This window comes from Miniopterus schreibersii (genome assembly GCF_964146895.1).
Source record: "Miniopterus schreibersii genome assembly, chromosome: 12".
Lineage (NCBI taxonomy): Eukaryota > Metazoa > Chordata > Mammalia > Chiroptera > Miniopteridae > Miniopterus > Miniopterus schreibersii.
The window spans coordinates 36,639,304-36,662,099 of record NC_138112.1 but is presented as its reverse complement, the minus strand read 5'-3'; the positions used below and the strand labels follow the sequence as shown (position 1 = coordinate 36,662,099).

Below are 22,796 nucleotides of genomic sequence, written 5' to 3'. Positions count from 1 at the left end.
TCCCATCAACCAACCAACATTCCAGAGCACCTATTTTATGCCAGACCCTGTGTAGGCTCTGAGGATACTGACTGGAATTTTGCTCCTGAGATCGTAGTCACAGATATACCACAATAGTGCAACTACTTAACAGTTGTGAAACCTGGGCAAGTTACTTAACAGTCTAGTGCACTTATTTATGTAGGTAATAACAGTATTAAACTCAGAGTCATTTTAAGTATTAAAAGACATAAAAGCCTTAGTGCAGAGCTTGATACATATAGTAAGGACTCAATAAATGATAGTTATTGTTATTTTTACTATATTTACCATTATTAAACATTCTTTCTTTATATATATATATATATATATCTTTATTGATTTCAGAGAGAGTAAAGGAGAGGGAGAGAGAGATAGAAACATCAATGATGAGAGAGTCATTGATCGGCTGCGAGCCTGCAACCCAGGCATGTGCCCTGACCTGGAATCGAACCCCGATCGCCTGGATCCCAGGTCAACGCTCAACCGCTGAGCCACGCCCGGCTGGGCAGCATTCCTTCTTATGGCGCGTCTCACCAATGGTGTACATGCAGAAATGGGGTACTGAGCAGAGAGCCAGCCACCCCATCTAGCAGACAGAAAGGAGACACGGGTGGCCTTCCACAGGTTAGAGACCTGGCCAGGGCTATTGGCAGCAGAATCAAAGGGGCAGGGGGTAGAGGATGTGTGAGAAGACATATATTAAGCTCTGTTTTTTCAAAGCTTCAGTTGTAATCTTTAAAACAATAAAACAGTTTCCCAAAATTGCTGTGGGGAAACATAGTGAGAAGTGATTCTTTATGTGTGGGCAAACCAGGGAAAGTTACACAAAAGAGACATAATGAGTTGGCTCTTGAAAACTAAGTAAAAGTCTGATAAGTGGAGAAAAGTGAACGAGCAAAGGTTTGGAGGCAGGAAAAACTCCAGTCTAGGGAGCAGGCAGTTGAGTGAACCTGTAGCAGAGACAGTTCTTGTCTCCCCAGGACCACTTGGAGAAAGGACGGCAGAAGATTCATGGTGGGCTGCAGAGACTTGCATGAGGGATTAGAAATCTGGGCTCATCTCACAGGCACTGGGAACTGCTGAAGGTTTTTAAACAGGTGAAAGGGTTTTGCGGGCTAGGGGCTAGTTTGAAGGGGAACCTAGAGATAAGGAGACCAACAAAAAGGCTGTTAATATTAGTCTAGGTGAGAGTGATAAAGTCTGAATTTGGTCCCCTCTATAGTGAGGACAGTGGAGATAGGATCGACTTGAGAGAAAATACTAAGAAAGATGGGCTTATTGGAAAATGATGGTGTAGTCAATTGACTTACTTATAATACACTCTTGTTTGGATGACTGTAGATGATGATGCCATTCACTAAACAGGGAATTCGAAAGGAAGTCTGAGGGCTGGGTTTGGATACATACAGTAGGAGATGCCTACAGAATATTAAGCACCAGTAGAATACCGGAGACATGAAAACGCCTAATTTGTTCTAAGACAAATATGCAGGCCAGTCTGGCTGTAGACAAGGGGTGGTACAAAAGCATGGAAATAAATGTTCAAAAATATTTCACATACAGAATTAGGTGGGGAAAAGGGCAAAAGCAAAAACTCCTGTCCAGGATTTCTGTTCAATGCAAACCTAAGGTGTGGGTCTTCTAGATGAGGGACAATGCTCTAAATAGTAAGTGACACAGGCACTGCAAGTATAAGGATTGTCAGCTCAGTTTCATTTTGGGCAAGTTTCCTGGAAGTCATGGGCTTTCAGAAGGCCAGCCCCATTTCTCCTCTCCCTACAATCCAGCACAGATTATCCCCAGAGGTGGCAGCAAGCTCTGTGACCAGAAAGCAACTGGAGCAGTTGTCAGCAGCAAGGGAAAGGCTCTGAAAAAGGCGAGTTCAAAGTGGACTATAATAAGAGCCTGGGTCCCTGGGCTTCTGCACCCCCTGCCCCCTCCTGCAAATGACAGCTGAGACCAAGGCAGCTGAGCCTGGGGTCTGGCCTGAATTTAGCAGTCATAATTATACTTGTGACGTCTGAGGCAGAGCCACAGTCTCTGCAGAAGGCGACAGCTTTTGTTCATGCACTGAAAACACATCATCTTCAAACATGCTAATCTCATGTCTGCTTCCATCTAACAACATTGAAGGGAGGCTGAGGAAAGGGCACACAATGCCCACACATCTGGCTAATTCAGTTACAAGGCCAATCAATCTTGATGGGTTGTCTATAAAACACCAGCCACCCCTAAGGACTGAGATGACCAGATGTTTAAGCTTCTGTTGACCAATCCTAGCCTAATGTCCATAGCAAGGAAGAGGGGTTATCAAGAGATGGCTTATGCTTCTACTCACGTCTATTCCCAAAGCTACATAAAGCCTTCTGCTTGGATGAGAAGAACATTAAAGTGGTGGCTGAGCCAGGCTCATTGGAATACTCACATAAAACAGACTTTCACTTAAGGAGGACAGGAGGTCTTATTTACAGTTCGCTTTGAGAACACTTGCAGAAACAGGAACCAATAAAATAATTTCGCTAACAGCGCTTCCCAGTATAGCGAGAATCAGGGGTAGAGGGGGAGTATCTTTAGCTATGATATTAAATTGCCACAGGCTACAGTACTGGGCACAGGAAACGTTCATCTGCTGATGCCTTCTTTTCATCCCCCGCCCCAACCAAGGTTGAAGGAATTGCTCACCTCCCTCATAAAACTGTTGCTTTTTTTTTTTTTTAAAAAAAAGAGGCCACTGCCAAGAAGGACTCCTTCAATTAACGCTTTTTCCTTTATGCCCAACCACAGCTACCAGGCAACAGTCACCAAAAATAAAAGTGGAAGAGTAGTGGGGAGATTAGGAGAAAGGAGAGGACAGGGAGTAGACTTATAGTCTATACCAAGAGGACCATTCTGCACTCAGAGCTTCTTGCTGGTGCTCATGATTCCTTCCCTCCCCCCCCAAGAGTGTTTTTCCCTAATTAATTCTAAGGACTTTACCATGTTTTCTCAGAGTTGTGGCTGCATCATAAGCCACATAAATAGACTTGGGTAAAGAAAAACTCCAATTTTTTAGAAAGAGGTGAGAGAAAAGCAAAAATTAAAAATGAGGTCTTTGTTGTGATAGCCTGTGCCCAGAACAGTACCTGGCACTCAGGAGTTTAAGAAATACTTGCTGGTTGAAAAATTACACCCCAGTTATGATGGAACTGGGCTGTGTTCCTTCAATAGTATTGTCTCTGGCAACACTATGAACAAAATCCCCAGAGATCAGGAGAATCTTCTCTCAGCCTGAACAAGCAGGGAGGAAGTGGGGTTTGGGGGTGAGGGTGTGGACTTCATTGCCACACCCAGCAACTTCTTCCTTTTCCTCATGGCTGCAGTAATCAATGCTGCTGACCAATCCTGCCTCCTATTGATTCTCTTCTACCTTGATTTCCATTATACACAATACTTATGATTGTCTCCTTTGCAGGTTCCTGTTCATTCTTCTGTCCCGAGTTATGAGTGACATCCCGTCCCTTTCTTTCTGTATGTGTTCTGCTTTAAAAAATAGTTCCAATTTGCACATTTTAAACTACCCTAGTGGTTCTTAATCCTAACTGTGTATTAAGATTATACATCAATCCAAAGTGGAAGAAAATATTTGCAATATATATTACACATAGAGGGCTAATATCCTTAACATGTAAAAAACTTTTAAAAAATCAAGAGGAAAAACAAAGACCAAAGTCCTAGAAAATGGACAAAAACACCACAAAAGGAGATATAAAATGGCTCTTAAATATATGAAATGATGTTCAGTTTCACTCATAATAAGAGAATCAAACTGAAACTATACCAAGATACTACATCTCACCTGTAAGATTGCAAAAATCCAAAAGCTTGACAATACACTCTGTTAGAGAGGCTGTGAGAAAATAGGTGCTTTCATACATTGCTAGTGGGAATGCAAAATGGAACAATTTCTGTGGAGGAGAAATTCACAATATCTAACCTAAGGACATATGCACTTACCCTTTGACCTTTAGAGTAAAGACACACCTCCAACAATCCCAAAATATACACATAAGAGATTATTCATTTTATCATGATTTGTAACTGCAAAACATTGGGAACTTCAATGTCCAAGCATAGAACACAGAGCACATGCACAGAATGGAGTACTATGCAGCTGTAAACAAGAATGCGGAAGAGTTCTATGAACTGATATGGTTTCCAAGAAATATGGTTAAGTAAAAAAAAAAAAACACTAAACTGTAAAATAGCATATTCTGTGTAGGAAGAAAGGGAAAACAAGAAAACATACTTTTGCTTATATAAAGAAACACAGAAAGGATAAACCAGAAAAGAATAAAACTGGTTATCACAAGGGGTCGGAGCTCCCTGAGGGGAGCAAGAAAAAGTTAAAAGAGATACAGGAGGAAGTTTTACTTCTCTGAGTATGCCTTTCTGTAATTTTTAGTAAAAATTAATGTTCTATATATTCAAACAACAAAAATAAAACACGGATAGGCAAGGGAGAGAAACTCATACTGAAAGCACATTTAAAAGTTTAACCTGACTGTATTTCAAATGAGTAACACAAACACCTAAAAGGGGGGACACCCGAGTAACTTCTGAACTTAGCATCTGAGTATATCCCCGTGGCCTTCGATGTAGTAAGATGAGGACAGCAAACAAATGCTGACCTGAATTCTTGTCAGGAGGTTTGCTTTCTATGGGGGAAGCAAGTCTGAAGTTTTTTTAGAAGTATTATGGGATTAAGCAAATGGGTAAATGAATCAGTGCTGTTTGCAGCCAGCATTCTCACTACGGGAGAAGGGACATACAATGGAATGTGCGAAGACAAGAAAGAACCCTGTAGGGATGGACTGGAATGGGAGGTATTGGTGTTCAGGATTTCTATAATATGTATGTGCATATGCATATGTTTATCCAGGTATGTGTATCTTGAAATGGATGTGTATACTTACGTATATATGCCTATATATATTTCTTGGCTCTGTCAATAGAAGGGGTAATGACCACACCTGGTACTCAGCTTTCAGAGTAACACAACTGCCCACTAAAAAGCTTTAAAGCTCCTCAGAGAAATGGCTGACTTCAGGGGTGCAGCAAGGTGGATATAAGACTGAAGCATATTGTTATGCCAGAAAATATGGAAATGCTAAAAAAAAAAAAAAAAGATGGGGGGTTATGCTACACTGGCCAAACATGAAACAATTTTAGCACCAACACAACAAAGAACAGTACTGAATTATAGAACATTAAAGCAAGAGTGTTCATGAGCACACTTTGACATTAAGTAGATAAGTAGGGAAGAAGGGTTCTTGTTGACTGTAGGACGCCAGGTACCAACTGATCACTGTGAAATGAGCGCTGGGGCTGGGAAAGATAGAAAATATTCATTTTCCAACCACCATATAAAGATTGGTTCAGGAAAGAATCATCAATGGATGCTGAGTACAGGGGGAAATTTTGATGAGTAGCAGGATATTTGCATGACCTTAAAAAGTGTTTCCCCCAAGACTATTTATTCATTAATTTCAAGGGAAAAAGTAATATACAGTGGAGAAACTAGGCAATCCTTAGGTCAGAGACAGAGGGTGAGAGTAAGACTTTTCACTGAAAACCCTTTTGAATTTTGTACTATGTGCAAGCGTTAACTATTCAACACAGAAAGGAAAATAAAACATTTACAAAATATCTCAGAGTGTAGTAAGCAGAATAATGGACCCCCAATGATGTGCACATTCTAAGTCCTGGAACCTGTGAATATGTTAAATTACTCGGCAAAGGGGAATTAAGGTTGCAGAGAGAATTAAGGTTGCTCATCACCTGGCTCTGAGATGGGAAGATTACCTTGGATTATCCAGGAGGGACAATGTACTCATAGGAGTCCTTATAAGTGAAAGAAGGAGGCAAAAGAGTCAGTGTCAGAGTGATGAAATGTGAGAAAGACTCCACTTCAAGCCAGACTTACTGCTGGCTTGAAGACGGAAGAGGGCTGCAAGACAAGGAATGCGGGCAGCCTCTAGAAGCTGGAAGAGGCAAGAAAACAGATTCTCTGAGTCTCCAAAAAGGAATGGAACTCTACAGATACCTTGATTTTAGTCCAATGAGACCTATTTCAGACTTATCTACAGAACTGTAAGATAATAAATGTAGGTTGTTTTAAGCCACTAAATTTGTGATAATCTGTTTACAGCAGCAATAGGGAGGATACATAAGAAAAGTTACAGTGGTTGCCTCTGAGGAGGACTAGGAATGTGGGAGACTTTCTTTCCCCTATATATCTATCCTCTGTACTGCTCAAAAAAATTTTTTTATCTTGTACATTTTTAAAAGTGAAAAGCACTAAAGTCACTAAACAAACAACAGTCAGTCACTTCAGGAGCTCTCTACTGACTTCAAAGTTAGGCACAAGTCCTCTGGCTCACCCCTAAGGCCCTCCACACTCAGGCCTCCCTACCCACAATCTAGCAGGTGGCCAGTTCCTTCCAGGTCTCTAATGTACAAGGCTCATTTCTGTTGCTGTCTCACCTGAAAAGCTTTCCTCCTTCCCCTTACCTGTTTGAATTCTCCGTGTCGTTCGGGGCCTGCCTCTAGTCCCCCTCCTTCACAAAGCCTTCTACAATGTCAGCAATGATCTTTCCCCTCCTTATTCATTGCACTTGCTTATTCTGGCCTTTGCTTACGTTTAATTTAGAGTCCTGTTACCTACCATTCAGTGCTGTTCTCAGCATGCTTTTTGTATGGGCCTTTTCACCAAACTAGCACACTACAGGGTGCAATCTGAAGGAAGGGCCTGTATTTTTTCTTTTTTATTTCCTGTAATGCCTACTGCCCATTTATAAATTAATTTATTCTACAAATATTTACTGAGTACCTATCATGTGCTAAGGATAGTGCAAGGTGCTAGGAATATAAGCACTGCAGATCCAGACTACCTTCAGGGAACACATTGTGTGGAGGAGAGATCTATTAATCAAATAGCCAAATAACTACATGTTGTGGTAAGTGTGATAAAGTTACACAAGACGCTTTAAGAGCATATATGGGAGGAACCTAGAAGAAGGATGTTGTTGGTCAGCTATAGGAAAATAATAGTTGCTGAATAAATATGAGTACTTAGATTTGCAATTAGATAAATCAGAGGGCAATTATTCAGCCAGAATCACAAAATATGAAAATGGAAGGGAACTTTGAGATTGCAGTCCAACTATCTAATTTTACAGATGGGGAAAATGAGGTTCAGTGAGGCGCAAGGGGCTTATTCAAGGTCCAAAAGCAAGGACGAGTTTGTGCCAGGTCACCTGACCAGTACTTCCCTCCACACAGGGTTCAGTACTTCAAAGGAGTTTCTGAAGAGTTCCTAAAGTAGCAAGCTCCCTTCTTCTGCTACATTTAAAAGAATTCATTTCTTAAATGATGTTCAGGAAGGAGTCTGTGGCATAAACCTACAGAGCACCTCTGCTGTGTTCCTGCCAGGACACTGCCAAGCCTCTGTGTATTAATGCTAGGAGCAAACTCCTTTTGAGAAGGATTCTAGCCCATCTGACCTTGGGATGGACCTTTGCTGCTATTTGTAAACCCTGACCTTCAGGCTGATGTTCCTCTCCTTAAAGCTACAGTGTTGCCCCTTCTGTGTGCATTCTACCCAAGAGCATGTGCTCTGGAAGGGCATGAGTGGGCTGGCAAAGGGCAGTTGATCCTGCCTTGGGAAAGCGGAAGCCTTCTCAACTCTGTTTCCAGGCCCAGTGCAGGTGGAGGAGAGCGTAGGACAGAACAGACCTGGCTCAGCTGATACTGACCTCTCCCTCACCCAGGGGAGACTTGGCCTCCAGCTGCCACTGTTTGGCGGTGATGAGGTCATGCCGGATACCAGCCAGGCTCATCTGAGGACTGCTTGGAGCCGATTAAAGCCTTGATGAAATGCGGGTGCCTGGATGGCAGGTGGCTCTGGAGGGCTTGGGCTCTGGTGACCAGGCACTCATCTCTAACTCAACCAAGCAGCAACTCATCTACGTCCACAGGATCTGGGACACAGAAATGCCTTTCCCTGGGGGCTAGCAAGGACAGTTTTTCAATCTGGGTAAGGGGCTAACTTAGGGCAGAGGATAAAACTCAGGGTTGCTGAAGAGCCCTTTAGCCCTGACCTACCAAATGGGCTGCAATTAAACACTACAGAACCTCTCCATGCCCCACAATGCCCCCAGGTGGGTTGCTGGGTCCCTTTAAATAACTATTGGCTACCCCTCCCCACAAGATTTTTCTCAAGTGACACGTTCACATCTATAGGTCTCAACATATATGCCATTTGCTCAGGGAAGACTCTACTCTTCCTTAATAATACTTGTCTAAATGGTAATTAGCTAATAATTTTGTAAGTATTTGCCTAATGTCTATACTTTGCCAGACTTTAAGCTATACAAGTAGTACAATAAATACTTGCTACAGTGAAAACAGGAAATCAATAAAAAGACCAGTACGGGTAAGAGAAAATTTTACAGATACGTTTTAAATACCGTTCTTTAAATGGAAACATATATACAACAGAAGGACAACTCCTCTTACTTGCTATTTTAGCTATGGGGCCAATAGGGTCCTCCTGGCTTTCCAGCCTGCAACCAGTCACCCCTCTAAGCCAATGTTTTCTGGTTTGGAGTGGCAGGGAGAATTTTTTTCTTTTTCTTTTTTAACAACTTAACCGAGATATAATTTACATACCATGAAGCTCACCCATTTAAAGTATACAATTTAATGGTTTTTAAAAAATGTTTTTATTGATTTTAGAGAGAGAGAGGAAGGGAGAGAGAGGACAGAAACACTGATGAGTGAGAAGCATCAACTGACCGCCTCCTGCACGCCCCCTACTGGGAATGGAGCTCACAACGAGGGCAAATGCCCTGACTGGGAATCGAACAAGCGACCTCTCAGTGCATGGGATGATGCTCAACCGAGTTACACTGGCAGGGCTACAGTTGAATGGTTTTTTAGTATATTCTCAGAATTGCACAACCATCATTACCATAAACTAATTTTAGAATATTTTCATCATCTCTCAAAGCAACCTTGTACCCATTAGCAGTCACTCCCCATCGTCCCAACAGACAACTACTGAAATGAAGAGTTTTTAGCTCTGTATTCAAACAATGGGGGGAAATCTTTAGCGTTCAATCATCTGACATGCTCTCTTCATCATACAGATGAAAAAAGTGATGCCAGAAAGGGGTGGATCACAGTCCCCAATACTGCATCCTAATGGCAGTGCTTCGACCTCTCTGTCATGCAGTATGACTATGTGCCCAAACTGTCTACCCACTAGACTTTAAGCTACCTGAGGGCAGAGCATATATTCTGCTCATTTGTCTTCCCTCCGTGCCCGGAAGCACCATTACAGCAGTGATGCTAAAAGTGTAGCTGGTGTACTGGTGCCAGTCTGTGAACTTTGTTACCAGTCTTCAATGAGACAAGAACAGTAAATGAAAGTAAGTGTCTGGAAACTTTTATAGTGACTTGGAGTAATTTTATATCTGTTGAACCTACTGGTATATTTGGGCCTGTATTTTGTATGCCATTTTAAAATATAATTTTTCTAATAATTCATTTTTATTGGATTTTATAAAAGTATTGGTTCATGACAGATTGCAAATTCAAACAGCAGCAAAAGATACAGGCCTTTGTAGATAGTTTGAGAAGTACTGCCTTAAAGCAATCTATTCCCACTCTTTTCTGCTCCTCCTTTTCCCTGTTTCCTTAAATCTCTTGTGCTGATTCCTCTACTATGCTCACATCTGAAATGTAGGTTCTCTCTGTGTGTTTGGGAGACTTTAGCTCTATACCCTTCTATGAACCACTCAGAGTCAGCCAGCTTCTACTACCCTCAAGACAATGATCACTCTAGAATTTTCATGTCCAATTTAGAGTCCCTCCTCTCCTGGGCTTCAGACCCATTAATCCAATTGCCTGCAACACATCTCTATATGAGTGTCCAACAGATTCCTGGATTGGTCAATGGCTATTTATTAGTCACCTGCTATATGCCAGCTGTGAATAAAGCAGTAAAATAAAGAGACAAGGTCTCTGTGATCACAGCCTTTCATCTTAGTGGGGGAGAGATAGATGATAAACATGTAAGCAAATAGACATGATCATTTTAGGGACTGATCAGTACCATGAAGAAGATAAATAGGGTAATATGATATAAATTGACTGGGGGAACTACTTTTACTGGGGTGGTCAGGGAAGGCCTCTCTGAGAAGGGGATATCTGAGTTGAAACCCAAATTCTCAACAGGGTGAGTGTTCCCATCAATGGGAGAGGTAGGTACAGAGGCACTAGGATGGGAAGGAGCTCAATGTGTCTAAGGGACAAGAAAAGACTAGTGTTACTGGAGAGTAGGGGACAGAGTAGGGGGAGAGTGGCTAGAGGTGAGGTTGCAGAGGCAGGCAGGAGGTAGGTTATGGAGAGCCTGGTAGGCTCTCATAAGGAGTTTGGATTTTATTTTAGTTTCAGTGGGAAGCCAATGGAAGGTTTTAAGTAGGAGAATGACAGGATTTATGTTTTAAAAAGATCCCTCTTGCTGTTATATTGAGGATGGATTTAGGGAGACAAGCGTGGAGATGATGAGACTAGCCAGGAGGCTGTGGTGATCATCTGGGAGAACTGGATCGTCATCCTGAACTGGACGAGAGTTAGTGCAATGGAAGTGCCAAGAAAGGCATGGGTTCAACACGTACTTTAGAGGTACAACCGACAAAACTTACTGAAGGACTTGACTGGGAGTATAAGGGAAAAAGAGAATTCAAGGATGACTCTAAGATTTGTGGGCTGAAAAACTGGGTAGATGATAGTGTCATTTACTGGCATGGAGAAGACTTAGGAGATGCCAATTTTGGGGGGGGGGGGGAGGGAACCAGAAGTATATTTTGGCATGTTTACAATGAGATTGAGGAAAGAATAGGAGCTGGGGAGGTGGACTAAGTGAATAGTGATCATTCTTTTTGAGGACTTTTACCATAAAGGGATACAGAAATGAGGCAGCAGCTGGAAGTACATATGGGTTCAAAGGAAATTTTAGTTGCTTTGTTGTTTTAAGATGGGTGATATTTAAGCATATTTTTATGCTGACGGGAATGAACCAAAAGAGAGGGGAGAACAGATAATAAGGAGAGATGGGGGCTAACTGGAGGAGCAAAGTCCTTGAGAAGCGAAAGGAAATAGGAGCTCAAGTCCAAATGCAGGGTTGGTCTTAGGTACTTTCTCCACTGTGAAGCCAGGCAGGCAGAACACAGGAGTACAAATGCAGGTAGGCTGGTGGATGTGAGGGTGGGGAGATGAGGTAATTCCTTTCTGATTGCAATCTATTTTCTCTATGAGGTATGAGGTGATATCATCATCTTGGGAACTGAGGAAGGAAAATGCTGGAGATCTGAGGAGAGAGAAGGTATTAAAAAAATTGTCTTGGTCCAGAATAAGACAGTGATTTTACTCAAAAAGTACTGTGCTGTGGTTGGCAGTGCTGAGATTCATGGACATAAATGCAAAGTGAGTCCAGTTAGTACGGTTGTGTGATTTTCTTTCTCCAGCAATATTCAGCTTTTCAGATATAGACATGAAGTAAAAAAATAAAAAATAAAAAATTTGAGTTTAACAAGGGTTAGCATTTCATCAGGTGACTACAAAGGGAAGAGAAAGAAGCAAGGGTGTAGTTAGAATGCTGGACCATGGAATCTGAAAGAGGAAGGGAGGGAAAGAATGTTCAAAACAGAACTGGTCATTCCCCGGTACCTGCATTCCACCTATACCGCCTGTCCTTTCCCTAAGTACAGGTACGTGCCATCGACTCAGCTATCCTATCCAGAACCTGGACCTCATCTTGACTACTACTCCTCTCTTCCCATATGACCCTACTGATTTTATGCTTAAATCTTTCTGAGACCATTCTTTTTCTCTCCTTTCCCGCTGTCTTATTTTAGGCCTCACTCAGACAATTATAATAGCTTTAAATGAAATATTTTCCCTTTTTCCAACCAAAGCCCCTTCTAATCCATTTTTTAATTTTCTTTCAAGTATAAACATATAAACAGAAAAGTACAAAATATACATAAAGGGACAGCTCAATGAATTTTCACGAGGTGGACACATCTGCATAATCAACACCTAGATAAAGCAGCAGAACATTACAGCACCCCAGAAACCCCTCTGAGTCACTTACTACCTGCCCCCTTGAAGGCAACCACTACTGTGACTTCTTACACCTCTGGTTAGTTTTGTCTATTTTGAACTTTGCATATAAGTGCAGTCATGCTTCCATGTCTGGGCTGTGTCCAGAATATCAGGTTTGTGAGATTCATCCAGTTGTGTAGAGCAAGAGTTCATTCATTCACTCATTTACTCAATTTATTATTCCATTGTATGAATGTTTCATAATTTATTATCTATTCAATTACTGATAAACAATTTTGAAACTTCTAAGCCTTCCCTCCCCTAAATCTTAATGGTTTCCACTGTAGGATAAAGTCCAATTTCCTTAGCAGAGCTTGTATTAGAGGCCTTCATTATTGGCTCCTGCTTCCATTCTTGCTTTCTGACCCTTCTATCCATCCAAACCCTAAAAATCCAGCTCTTCTGAACTGCCTGTAATGTACTGAATACAGTGTGCTGCTTTATACTCTATGCCTCTGACCATGCTGTGCCCTCTGCCTTTCTCCCTCGCCCACCTGGTCAACTCGCATTCATTCTCTAGGACCTAGTGCAAACATCATCTCCTACACATCATGCTTTCCCTGCCCTCACCAGAGATTTAAAAGGGATTTCTTTGTGATCCCTCAGTACCTTCTACACATCTCTATTAATACACCAGATAGCAATTCTTTGTTAAAGTGTCTGATTTCCTCACTGAACTATGAGTTCCTTAAGGGCAAAGACCATGTCTGGATCATCTTTATTTCCCTGGTGCCTAGGGTGGTGCCTATGACAGAAAAGATGCTCTCAGTAAGTGTTTGAAAATGAATGAAAAGACTTGCCCAGGGGCTACATAGGATGCTGGAGCTGGAAGGGGTTCTTGGGATCAACTTCTCTATTTTACTGATGAAGAGAAAGGATTTGCCTAAAGGAAAAAGGATTTGTTGGGAGAGTCAGGATTTCTGATTTTTAGCCCAGTGCTCATTCCCCTTCTCTGGACTGCTGGCAAGAATCAGACGGTGAAGTGTCCACAGAGGACAGCTGGAGGCAAAGCCGATTCCCTCAACATCTGGCAGTGCAGCCAGATGGACAGACAGTGAAGTGGAACAAGAAATGGAACTCTTAAGTTTGAGCCCTGACAACAAACTAACAGGCTGTTAAAGGAAGATGTCAGCACTGGAAAGGCTCTTTGCCTCAGGCGGGGATGGTGGGGAATTCAAGGACTCATTTGATGGTGGCTGGTTAACACTGACAATTGAGCCATGTGCAAGGAAGGGGGGCAAGGAATAGCCATGAAAGTAGGCAGGAAAGAGGATAAGGTAAGCCCTGGGGGAAGTGCTATTAGGTCTCATAAATCTCAAGTGTTTCTGAGGTGATGAGCACTGGTGGCTGAAAAGGCAGAGTCACTGTGACTATAAAGAGAAGAAAGCAGCAAAGAGGTGAAGCTCTTAAAAAGCAGGTTACACTGACACTAAGAGCAAGTGGGCCGGGAAGCAAAGATACCACATCTCCAATGATATCCAAATCTCCAGTGGCTACAAAGATGTATCAGTGTATCCAAACACGTACTAAACTATGCACAAGGTATGTGGCAAAGGAGGTATGGACAAAAAGAGGGTCCTGGCCCTCAATCTACCTCAGTCTAGTAGGGGGGACTAGACCCAAATCCCACAGAACAGGGAAGACTTCAGAAGGAGGGTGGCATTAGAGCTGGGGACTGACTGGCAGAAAGAATTTCAGCAGGTTGAGAAACAGTCTTAAAGTGAAATGAGAGGCAGAAAGACCTGAGAGAGTAAAGGCACTGAGGTGGGAACACTGAATTGACATTACAGTGTGGCAGGAGTATTAGGGCAGCAGTAGGGAAAAATGGTGAGGGTCAAAGTAGAACAACTCTAAAACCAGGTTAAAAGTTAGGATGGGCAGGATTCTTTTTTATTTTAACAAGTGAGCACTGAGTATTTTTGAAATTAATAACAGATACTATATATAAAGTGTCTTCTCTGTAGAACCTATACATGTTCTAATCCTGACAAAACCTTAGGAGGTAGATAGTATTACTCCTTTTCCAGATGAAGAGAACTTCAGAGTGGTCCTAGCTTGCCCAGGGCCACATAACTATGAAGTGGTAGGGCTGGTATTCAGACCATGACTCCACAGTTCACGCTATTTCCTTATAGTCTTTCTCAACTGGGATTTCACCTTTTAACCACATATGGGAAATTATTTGAGCAATGATTTTCTCAATTCTCCCAAGAATGGTACATAAGTTGTACCATCTCAGATGCTGGGAGAAAAGTTAACTTCTTGTGCACAATGGATGCCTTACAGCATTAGTGTTCAATTCTTTGGGGGAACGGTGGTCAGAAAGCTGTCATGATTAGGGATATGTTTTAGGAAGATGGACCTGGCAGTGGGGTCCCATGCACCTTAACAGCCCTGGAACTACTAGGATGAGTCAGTTCCAGGGGCTTGAGGAAGGAGGCTCCCCACTTCCCAGTCATCCTGACTCTCCCTCCCTCCAACATTTTCTTGTACCTGGCAGTCAAGCGCTAAAGCAGAGCCTTCCTGCTCTATGACAGCACAGGCAGAAGCAGCATGCTCAGAGATGAAAAACACAGGGACCTGTGCACCTACTTTTCTATGGAGGTCAGGGGTAGAAAACTGGCACTAGTGAATCCAGAACCCTTCCATAAAAATCGTCTGGCAAACTCCCATTACATTTACTGATAAAACTAAGCATCTCTTCCTCTGGGAAACTTTCTGTAACTGACTCTACCTCCTTGCTCAGCAGGCAGAAGCAGATATTTCCTCCTCCATGTCACCAGATCCTTTGTCCAGCCCCCTGCCAGAGCACCTATCCAGCAGTCTCTGCCTGTTTCTGTATCTGTCTCCTTCACCAGTCTCAGAGTCTCTCACAGTCAGGGACAGTTTGCTTGATCCATCTTAGGATGCCCTGAGGTCCATGGTCTCAGAGATGACAACTGGCTTACCCAGAGCCACATTATAGAGCTGAGACTGAAACCCAGAGGTGTTCAACTCCCAAGCTGTGTTCATTTCACTATATTAGGGGCCTCCTAAAGATGAAGTGTTAAGAGCCTAGTCAAACACTGTAAGAGTTCAGAGGCAATGCTTTCAGAGTGGACCAGACCACCAGAAGAGGCTTCCTGAGAGAGGGAGACCTTAAGGAGTCAGAGGATCTAGATGAGAAGAGAGGGAACATGATGGTGTTTTAGGTGGGGGTGGGGTGAGTTGTGGGTAGAAACAGAATTAAGAAGCCTTTAGGTAGGATGACAGGTTTCATAAAAAAGAAACGGGATCATAACTGTTAGCATGAGAGTTTGACTTCTTTATACAATCAAGAAGCATGGAGCAGGGGCTTTTACAGATGTTATCACTAACCCTCATCTCTATCATAATCCTCAGGTGTTACTTTACAGACAAGAAAACTGGGGCTTAGAGAGTTAAGGTAACATGCCCAAGGCGATACCGGTAGTAGGAAGGGGAGCTGGGATTCAAACCCAGGTTGGCCTGACTCTAAAGACATCCTATTACTCTACACTGCCTCCTAAGGGGTCAGAGAACCTCCCACATTATCACACTGATACTGCCGCCTGGACCTCCTCCCAGCTCTCTCATGGGGACTGCTAGTCAGAATTGGGCAAGAATAGCTGCCCCTCCAGCTCTAACCCTCAAAATCCCTGTGGACTAAGCAATTTCAAGGACAAGGGTTCCGCGTAGATTTCATGAACACAGGCTGACCTCTTGATCTCACAGAAAGCACCTCCCTCTCATTTGCTGCAGCAATGCCAGTGACAAATATAGGCTAAGAAAGCTGGATGGTCAGGAGGGCAAGCCCTCCGGCCTTCCCTAAAACCCTCAGAGAAGGTCAACTGAGGTCAGAAGACTTTGGAAATGTTACCAGCAACAGGCCCCAGGACAAGGGGGTAGGATACTGCCTCTCGGTTGGCTGGTCACACACACAAGCTGACCAAGAGAGGTCAAGGGGGGAGGGAGGTCAGAAGTTGGCAGGCCTGCAGGGCATGAGTGACGGCCACTTGTTCAGATCAGGAAGGGAGAAATAAGTAGGTTAATGGTTTTGGCCCTTGAGGCTGGGAGGCTAGGGCAGGGGGTTTAAATGGATGCTGGGTAAAAAGGCAGGTGGGCAAACTGTAAAAGTGGGGGCTATGGGCATCTGTTCCAAGTCAACAGGCAGGAACCATGCCCTGAAGTGATTCAAAGGGCCAGCCTTGGCCTGGGGGGAAGGGGAGGCACTTCATAAAAGGCCTGTGCCTCTTCATTTCAAAGGTGTTCGATATGGAAGGCTGGAGAGAGGGTCTCTTTTTAGAGTGAATCCCTGTTTGGGGGCTGAGGGGACGCAGGGAATGTAAACCACTGGACAATGGCTGGGGTATTGATTGAATTTAAGAAACAGCAGAGAGAAGCCCCATGGTGAATGCTCCAATTCTTAGCTACAAATGTCTCACCAGAGAGCTTTCCAAAGGATAAAGTGAGTAGCATCCTGCTTGGGGATGTCTTCTAAGTCTCTGCTTCTGAGAGCAGTAAGTTCTTGCTCCGAAAGTATCAATCATCCTAGGCAATGTTACCACAATGTATGTGCCCCAGACCAAGGCACATTCTGGGGCAGGGCCCTTGGAGGCTGGAGGTGTGGGCCAGGCCTGGGTCTTAAGCCAGAGTAGCTGGATTTGGGGGTTACTGGGAAATCCCTCCAACCCAATCACATGAAAAGGGCTAGATGATGATCTGGGGAAGTTGGGCCAAGGAGGTAAAGGCTCTGGGATGAAAAGAACTGTCTTTGAAGACTGGATTTTGAAAAAGTGATTGGGCTGAAAAGGATAGCTGGCAGAAGTTACAGAGAAGAAAATATTGAGGGTATTCAATATTTCAAGCAGGCAAAGAAGAAATGGACTAAAAGGACACCTAAAATTAAATGGACTCTTGGGAATTAGTAGAATTCTCTCAGTCCCTGATAAATTCCAAGGAAATGCCAGCCAGCTGTTGGAGGTTTGTGCCAGGGGGAGGGCAGGTAGCCCTGGTGACCTCTGAGGACCCTTGCAGCTCTCAGATCATTCTCTATGAAGAATGATCCCTAACAAGTAGGACCTGGGCAGGTGTCCAGCCCCACAAAAAGTGGCACTGAAGGTATAAATAGGCAGTCATGTGCCATACTCAGGGGCCTGGACACCACACATATTGGCAAGATGCTACCTCCCTATCACGAAGAGAGACTGGAGTGGGATAAAAGTAGGAGGAAAAGTGACTACTTGGGAGGTATCAGGCAGGGTGAAGGTAACTCTGCATTAGACTTGGACAGAACCAGCCCAGCCCAAATGTGGGGATTTTACTTACTGTCCCAGCAGTTATTGAGCGCTGGCTCTATGCTGGGTACTATGCTAGGTGCTGGGAATGAGTTTCTTGACTTCAGAGAGCTCAGAGTCAAGTTAGGAAGGAGGCTACTGAACATATAAAAACAATTTCACATTGTGACAAGTGTGACTTTTGACTGGGATGGGGGTGGGATCAAGGAGGATGTCTTTGAGACCTCGGTTAATAGGGATTTGAAGCCCCCTCCCCGCCATTCTATTAGCCTTGCTCTAGAGGTCACAGTGGAGAGGAGAGGACACTTTTGGGAAGAGCAACAAACAAAACTCTCAGAGCATATGCAGACAGAAAAGATGGCCTGGTACATAACACACAGGTAGGCAAAGAACACATTCCAACCACACGAGGGCAAATCACATGTGCACATTGTCCCTCTCATTAAGTACAGCCACCTTCAAAACAGTTCCAGCTCTGGGGGTGTGTTTTCAGAGTGGAGAGGTTGTCAAGTCTCTCTTCCTGGAGCCCCCCATCCCATTCACCCATGCTCTCACCTCCATCAAGCAGCTCCTTGACGGTGCGGTAGTCGTCAGCAAGGACCGCATAGTGCAGGGCTGTGCAGCCCTTGAAGCTGGCGCGGTTGTTCAGCCGGTTGTTGAAGTCATCCTCTCGAGTGACCAGGACTGGGGAGGACAGTAACACAAACCCTTCTATTAGCAACAAATGCCCTGAGCCACCAATCTCACTTTCTTTTTCTTGGCATTTTAATTCACTCACTCATCTACCTACTTGCTAAACATATAATGATACCTACTATGTGCATAGCAATCTGTGCCAGGCAAGAGAAGGTAAAACAGGCCAATAAGTTCCACAAACATTTACTGACATCTATTACATACTAGGATTCATTTGGGAACACAGAAGTGAATCAGATGTGGTCTCTAACCTAATCTGAAGGAGACAGACAACAAACACATGTTTACCGTATTATTTGAGATAAATACTATGTTAGAAGTATAACAGGATGATATCGAAAGCCAGAGGGGAAATTAGCTCAATTTGGGAATGAAGAGAGGATCTCAGAAGCCCAGAGTCTTTGAGAGTGAAGAGGAGTCATCCAGGTGAAGAAAGAAGGCTGGGGTAAGATAGGGGACCAGGGCGCAGGAGACACAGGCTGTTCTCTGCAGAATAGTAACACATCTCTCTGCTCTGAAGATGTTTACAACCTAAGTGAGTGTTTAATATTATTTTGTGAAGACCTTTTTTAATTTATAAAAGCCATTAAAATTTTGAAACTTCTGTACAAAGAAGGGATCAATATCTCAGCAACTTGAGAAACTGCACTTATTATTTTGGTATATATCCTTCTCTATATATGCATACATATCCCATAAAATTGGAATTTTCTATATTGCTTTTTTTTAACCCTTAATAAATGCACTGTGAATGTGTTTTTAAAGGTAAGACAAACAGCATTTCATGTGATCAAAGAACCAAAAACCCCCAGGCTTACTCTAGTGCTAGTATTTGTGACTCTCCCCAATTTCATATAAAAGATCTTAAAACCAGTTCTATCACTTTTATAGGACCCTATGGGTTGGGTGACCACACACATCCGGATGAACCTGGTTTATGCCTGTTATCCTGGACAGTCCCAGTCTGAACAATAAATTGGAAGGCTATCCCATCTCTGAGGTCCTTCCTTGGGACCCAAGACCCCACATAACAGCTATGCTACTTAGGAGATGGGGTTTCTTTTTGCCTCAATTATCAAAGTAACTGTTATGTTCCTTCCTGAACTAAGTTCATTGGGGGTGTAATTTGGATCCTATCTACCTGAACCCCCTTCTACCCTAGCCCATAGCACAGGGCCTGCAAGGGGCAGGTTCCTTTCACCCCCCCCACTGGGTAAGGGGGTGTGATTTGGTTGAGAGGTAACCTTGCCTAGGTAGGCAAAAGCATCAGACAATTCCTAAACCATTCTTGGAATAGCATCCAAGCATTCCTCTCCCGCCCCCCTGGCAAAACTAGACTTCCTATTTAAAGTTCAAAAAGCCAGAAGACTGTCATGCCTCCTCCTAAATACCAACAGATCTCATTTACTGACCTTTTTCTACTCTGTGCCTATTTATTTCTCATAATATATATAGTGGGTATTATCCTCATTTTATAGATGAGTAAACTGAAGCACAGAGGTCACACAGTTAATATGCATGTGGTTGAGTGAGGATGAGAACTGAGGACTAATCTGAGTCCTTACTCTTTCTCTCCATCATATCATGCTGTCACCGTCATTTTACAAATGAGCAAATCAGATCTCAAAGAAAGGAGCTCAGATCCTAGATGTCTGGTCCCAGCCTTAGCTCTCATTCTCCCTTCTTTTCCTGCTCAGGTGAAGCTGCAGCCATACTTTGCCTTAATAGGGAAGGGCCTGAGGTCTGTAGCTAGCGCCTAGGTAAGATAGCATAGGTTGAAGCATTTCAAATGTCTGGCCAAAATGAAGCTGGAGTATGTAGCTGAGAACAAACCACACTTTCTTATGGAATCAATGGTGGATCAGCAATTCAGCACCAGACAGAGGCTCTTCAGACTGATAACCTCCTCTCCTCCACACCTGGAGTGTTATCTGACCTTTCCTGAAGTAGGGAGAACAGGAAGAAGGCCTCTGAGTAGCTAACATACAAGTCCCATATGCATTTTTCCCAGAAGAGAGCCTTTAGGGATCTAACTCAGAGATTACCAATTCTTAGTTGCAAACAGTCTTATCAAATCATGGTAAGTGATCTTGTTTCCAGCCCACTGCAGATTAGGAGAAGAAAACAAGAAGGCTGGGGAGGAGGCTTCATAATCAAGCAGACTGATTACAATCAAGTGCTGGCTAGGCAGGGAGGGAAAAGAACAGCACAATAAAAAGCTAAAAAGGAATTCACAGAATACTGCACCTCAAAAGCCCCTAAGGGCACCACTGAATTGCCACATAGGACATTAACTGCTGGATACAATGATGAACCTGAGGATAGTGATAGTTGGCTCAAGAAAGCAGGAAGGGTATAATCCATTTTACCAAGAAAACACATCATTCAACAAACAACATTTAATGAGCACCAATGCATGGTGGTAGCTGCTGGAGATATACTAACTCATAAGAGAGTCTAATGCAAGAATCATAACACTGAACAAATTATATGTTTCACAAGTGCAATTACAGAGCCATACATAAGAAGCAGATGAACTCAAGAAATACAGCAGGGCTATTCAGTTCAGGGGCAAATGTCACCAGTCGATATTATAGTCCAGCTATTAAGAAATTATAGGAGCCCAGCCGGGTGTGGCTCAGCGGTTGAGCGTCGACCAGGCGATCGGGGTTCGATTCCCAGTCAGGGCACATGCCCAGGTTGCAGGCTCGATCAATGACTTTCTCATCATTGATGTTTCTGTCTCTCTTTCTCCCTCTCCTTTCCTCTCTCTGAAATCAATAAAGATATATTTTAAAAAAAAAAGAAATGATAGGAGGGCGACAGCTCATCTCTGAGGTCTCATCTCTCACCATCTCTTTCTAATGCTCTTTTTTGCCTCAGCTTTTGCAAATACTATTCCACTGTCTGGAACATTTCACCCCTCTTCCATGCTTTCAGTTGGCTAACTTCAATTCATTTTTAGGCCTCTGATTAGAAATTACTTCCTCTAGTGATTCTTCCCAAGGCTGAGGTAGTTACTGCTCTTAAGAGCTACTTAGCACCTTAGGTATCTCCCAATTACAGTATTTATTATATTCTATTGCAATCACCTGTTTACTTGACTGTGCTCTTCACTAGGCAAAAAGCTCAATGACCAGTATGATGTCTGGTCATAAACATGTGCTTGACAAATAATTTGTTGAACTAACAAATAAATACATAATTCATAAATAAGCTTCTGATATTACCTTGTTCTTGGGATGATGATAATATCAGCCAACAAGTGTTTAGTGGAGGCACCAGTGTGTGGCTGTTAAACAAGTGAGTTCTGGAGCCAGACCACCTGTGTTTGTTTGGATCCCAGTCCTGAATTTACTATGTAATCTTGGGTAACTTACCTACCCTCTCTGTGCCAAGTTTCTTTATCTGTAAACGGAAATAATAACAGTACCCTCTCAGGGATACTGTAAGGATTAAATGAGACACTACGAGTAAAGGGGCTTAGAACAGTGCCTGGCACACAGTACCTTAGTAAATGTCAGCTATTATCCTCACTGTCTAATCTTGTGCTTCCAAAAGTGTATTTGAAAGAGGTCCATTTGGGGAATCCTGCATACACTTTTCCCCTCAGAAAGGCAGAGTTCTTAGTAAAGAGCCATCTGTTTAACTCGGTGTCATTCGGCAGTTCCTGGTTTGACAGCCTCTTTCCACTTAACCCTTATTAAAAGCCTGCAGTGCTGGTGTTCTGCAGAACACTCTTTGGAACTGAGTCGTGCATTACAACCTGTAAAATTTTTCACTTATTTATTTCAGAATAATCTGTGAGGTGTAAGTTTACTCTCCCCATTTTACAGGTAAGGAAACTGAAGTTCAGAAGGATGCCACAATCAGCTGGTGGCTGAGCAAGGCCCATTTCATGCTCTTATCAATAATAACTTCTTTTCCCCAATCTGTCCCACATCATCTTGCTGAAGTCCACTGCTCATTAGATTTCATACTCTTTTCTACTGAAAAAGAGTGGCTTAAGGTGGAAAGGTATGGGGAGAGGTACAGCATGCATCCTCACTGAAGGGAAGTATGCAAACCCAAGGAAGTTAAAATGATTCATCCAAAACCAGCTGGCCACCACGGTAGTCTTTTGTGGCCCTGTGTTTATAGCTAGTCCTCAGCCAGTGAACTGTCTCCTTTCCAACAAAGACATCTACCAGCCTGTCTCCAGCACTGGGAAGACGGGCTCAGCTCCTGCTTCCCCTCCAAGCCAGCCATTCCTGTCTTCAGTGGAGGCTTCACCCCCCAGACCACAAGGGAGAGTGACAAAGCATTACTTTGTCATCCTTCTGCTCTCACCTCTGACTTTTAATGTTGCGAAGTCTATGCCTGGGTGCCACAGCAAGTATGTGCCTGATAGATACTCGGCAGGATTCCCTGGCCTCAGCAGTGCCAAGGAGTCACCAGAGGTGAAAGTAGTCCCTGAGGCGTTCTGACCACTCCGGAGCACTGGAGAAATGGCAACCCACCCAAAAAAGCCCCCCAAAACCAAACAAAACCAACCAAACAAAACCCACTGCCTCCCACGATGAGAAACAATGATTT

At 43.3% G+C, this 22,796-nt stretch overlaps 1 protein-coding gene across 2 annotated transcripts in view; it reads right to left on the bottom strand.

The window, feature by feature from the left end:
* CLPB (ClpB family mitochondrial disaggregase) overlaps positions 1 to 22,796 on the bottom strand; it is a 135,002-nt gene that overhangs the window by 45,413 nt on the left and 66,793 nt on the right. For both annotated transcript variants that reach the window (XM_081154147.1, XM_081154148.1), the window contains exon 5: positions 18,081 to 18,209. In XM_081154147.1, the coding sequence (XP_081010273.1) occupies positions 18,081 to 18,209 (129 nt within the window). The remainder of the gene's footprint in view (positions 1 to 18,080; positions 18,210 to 22,796) is intronic.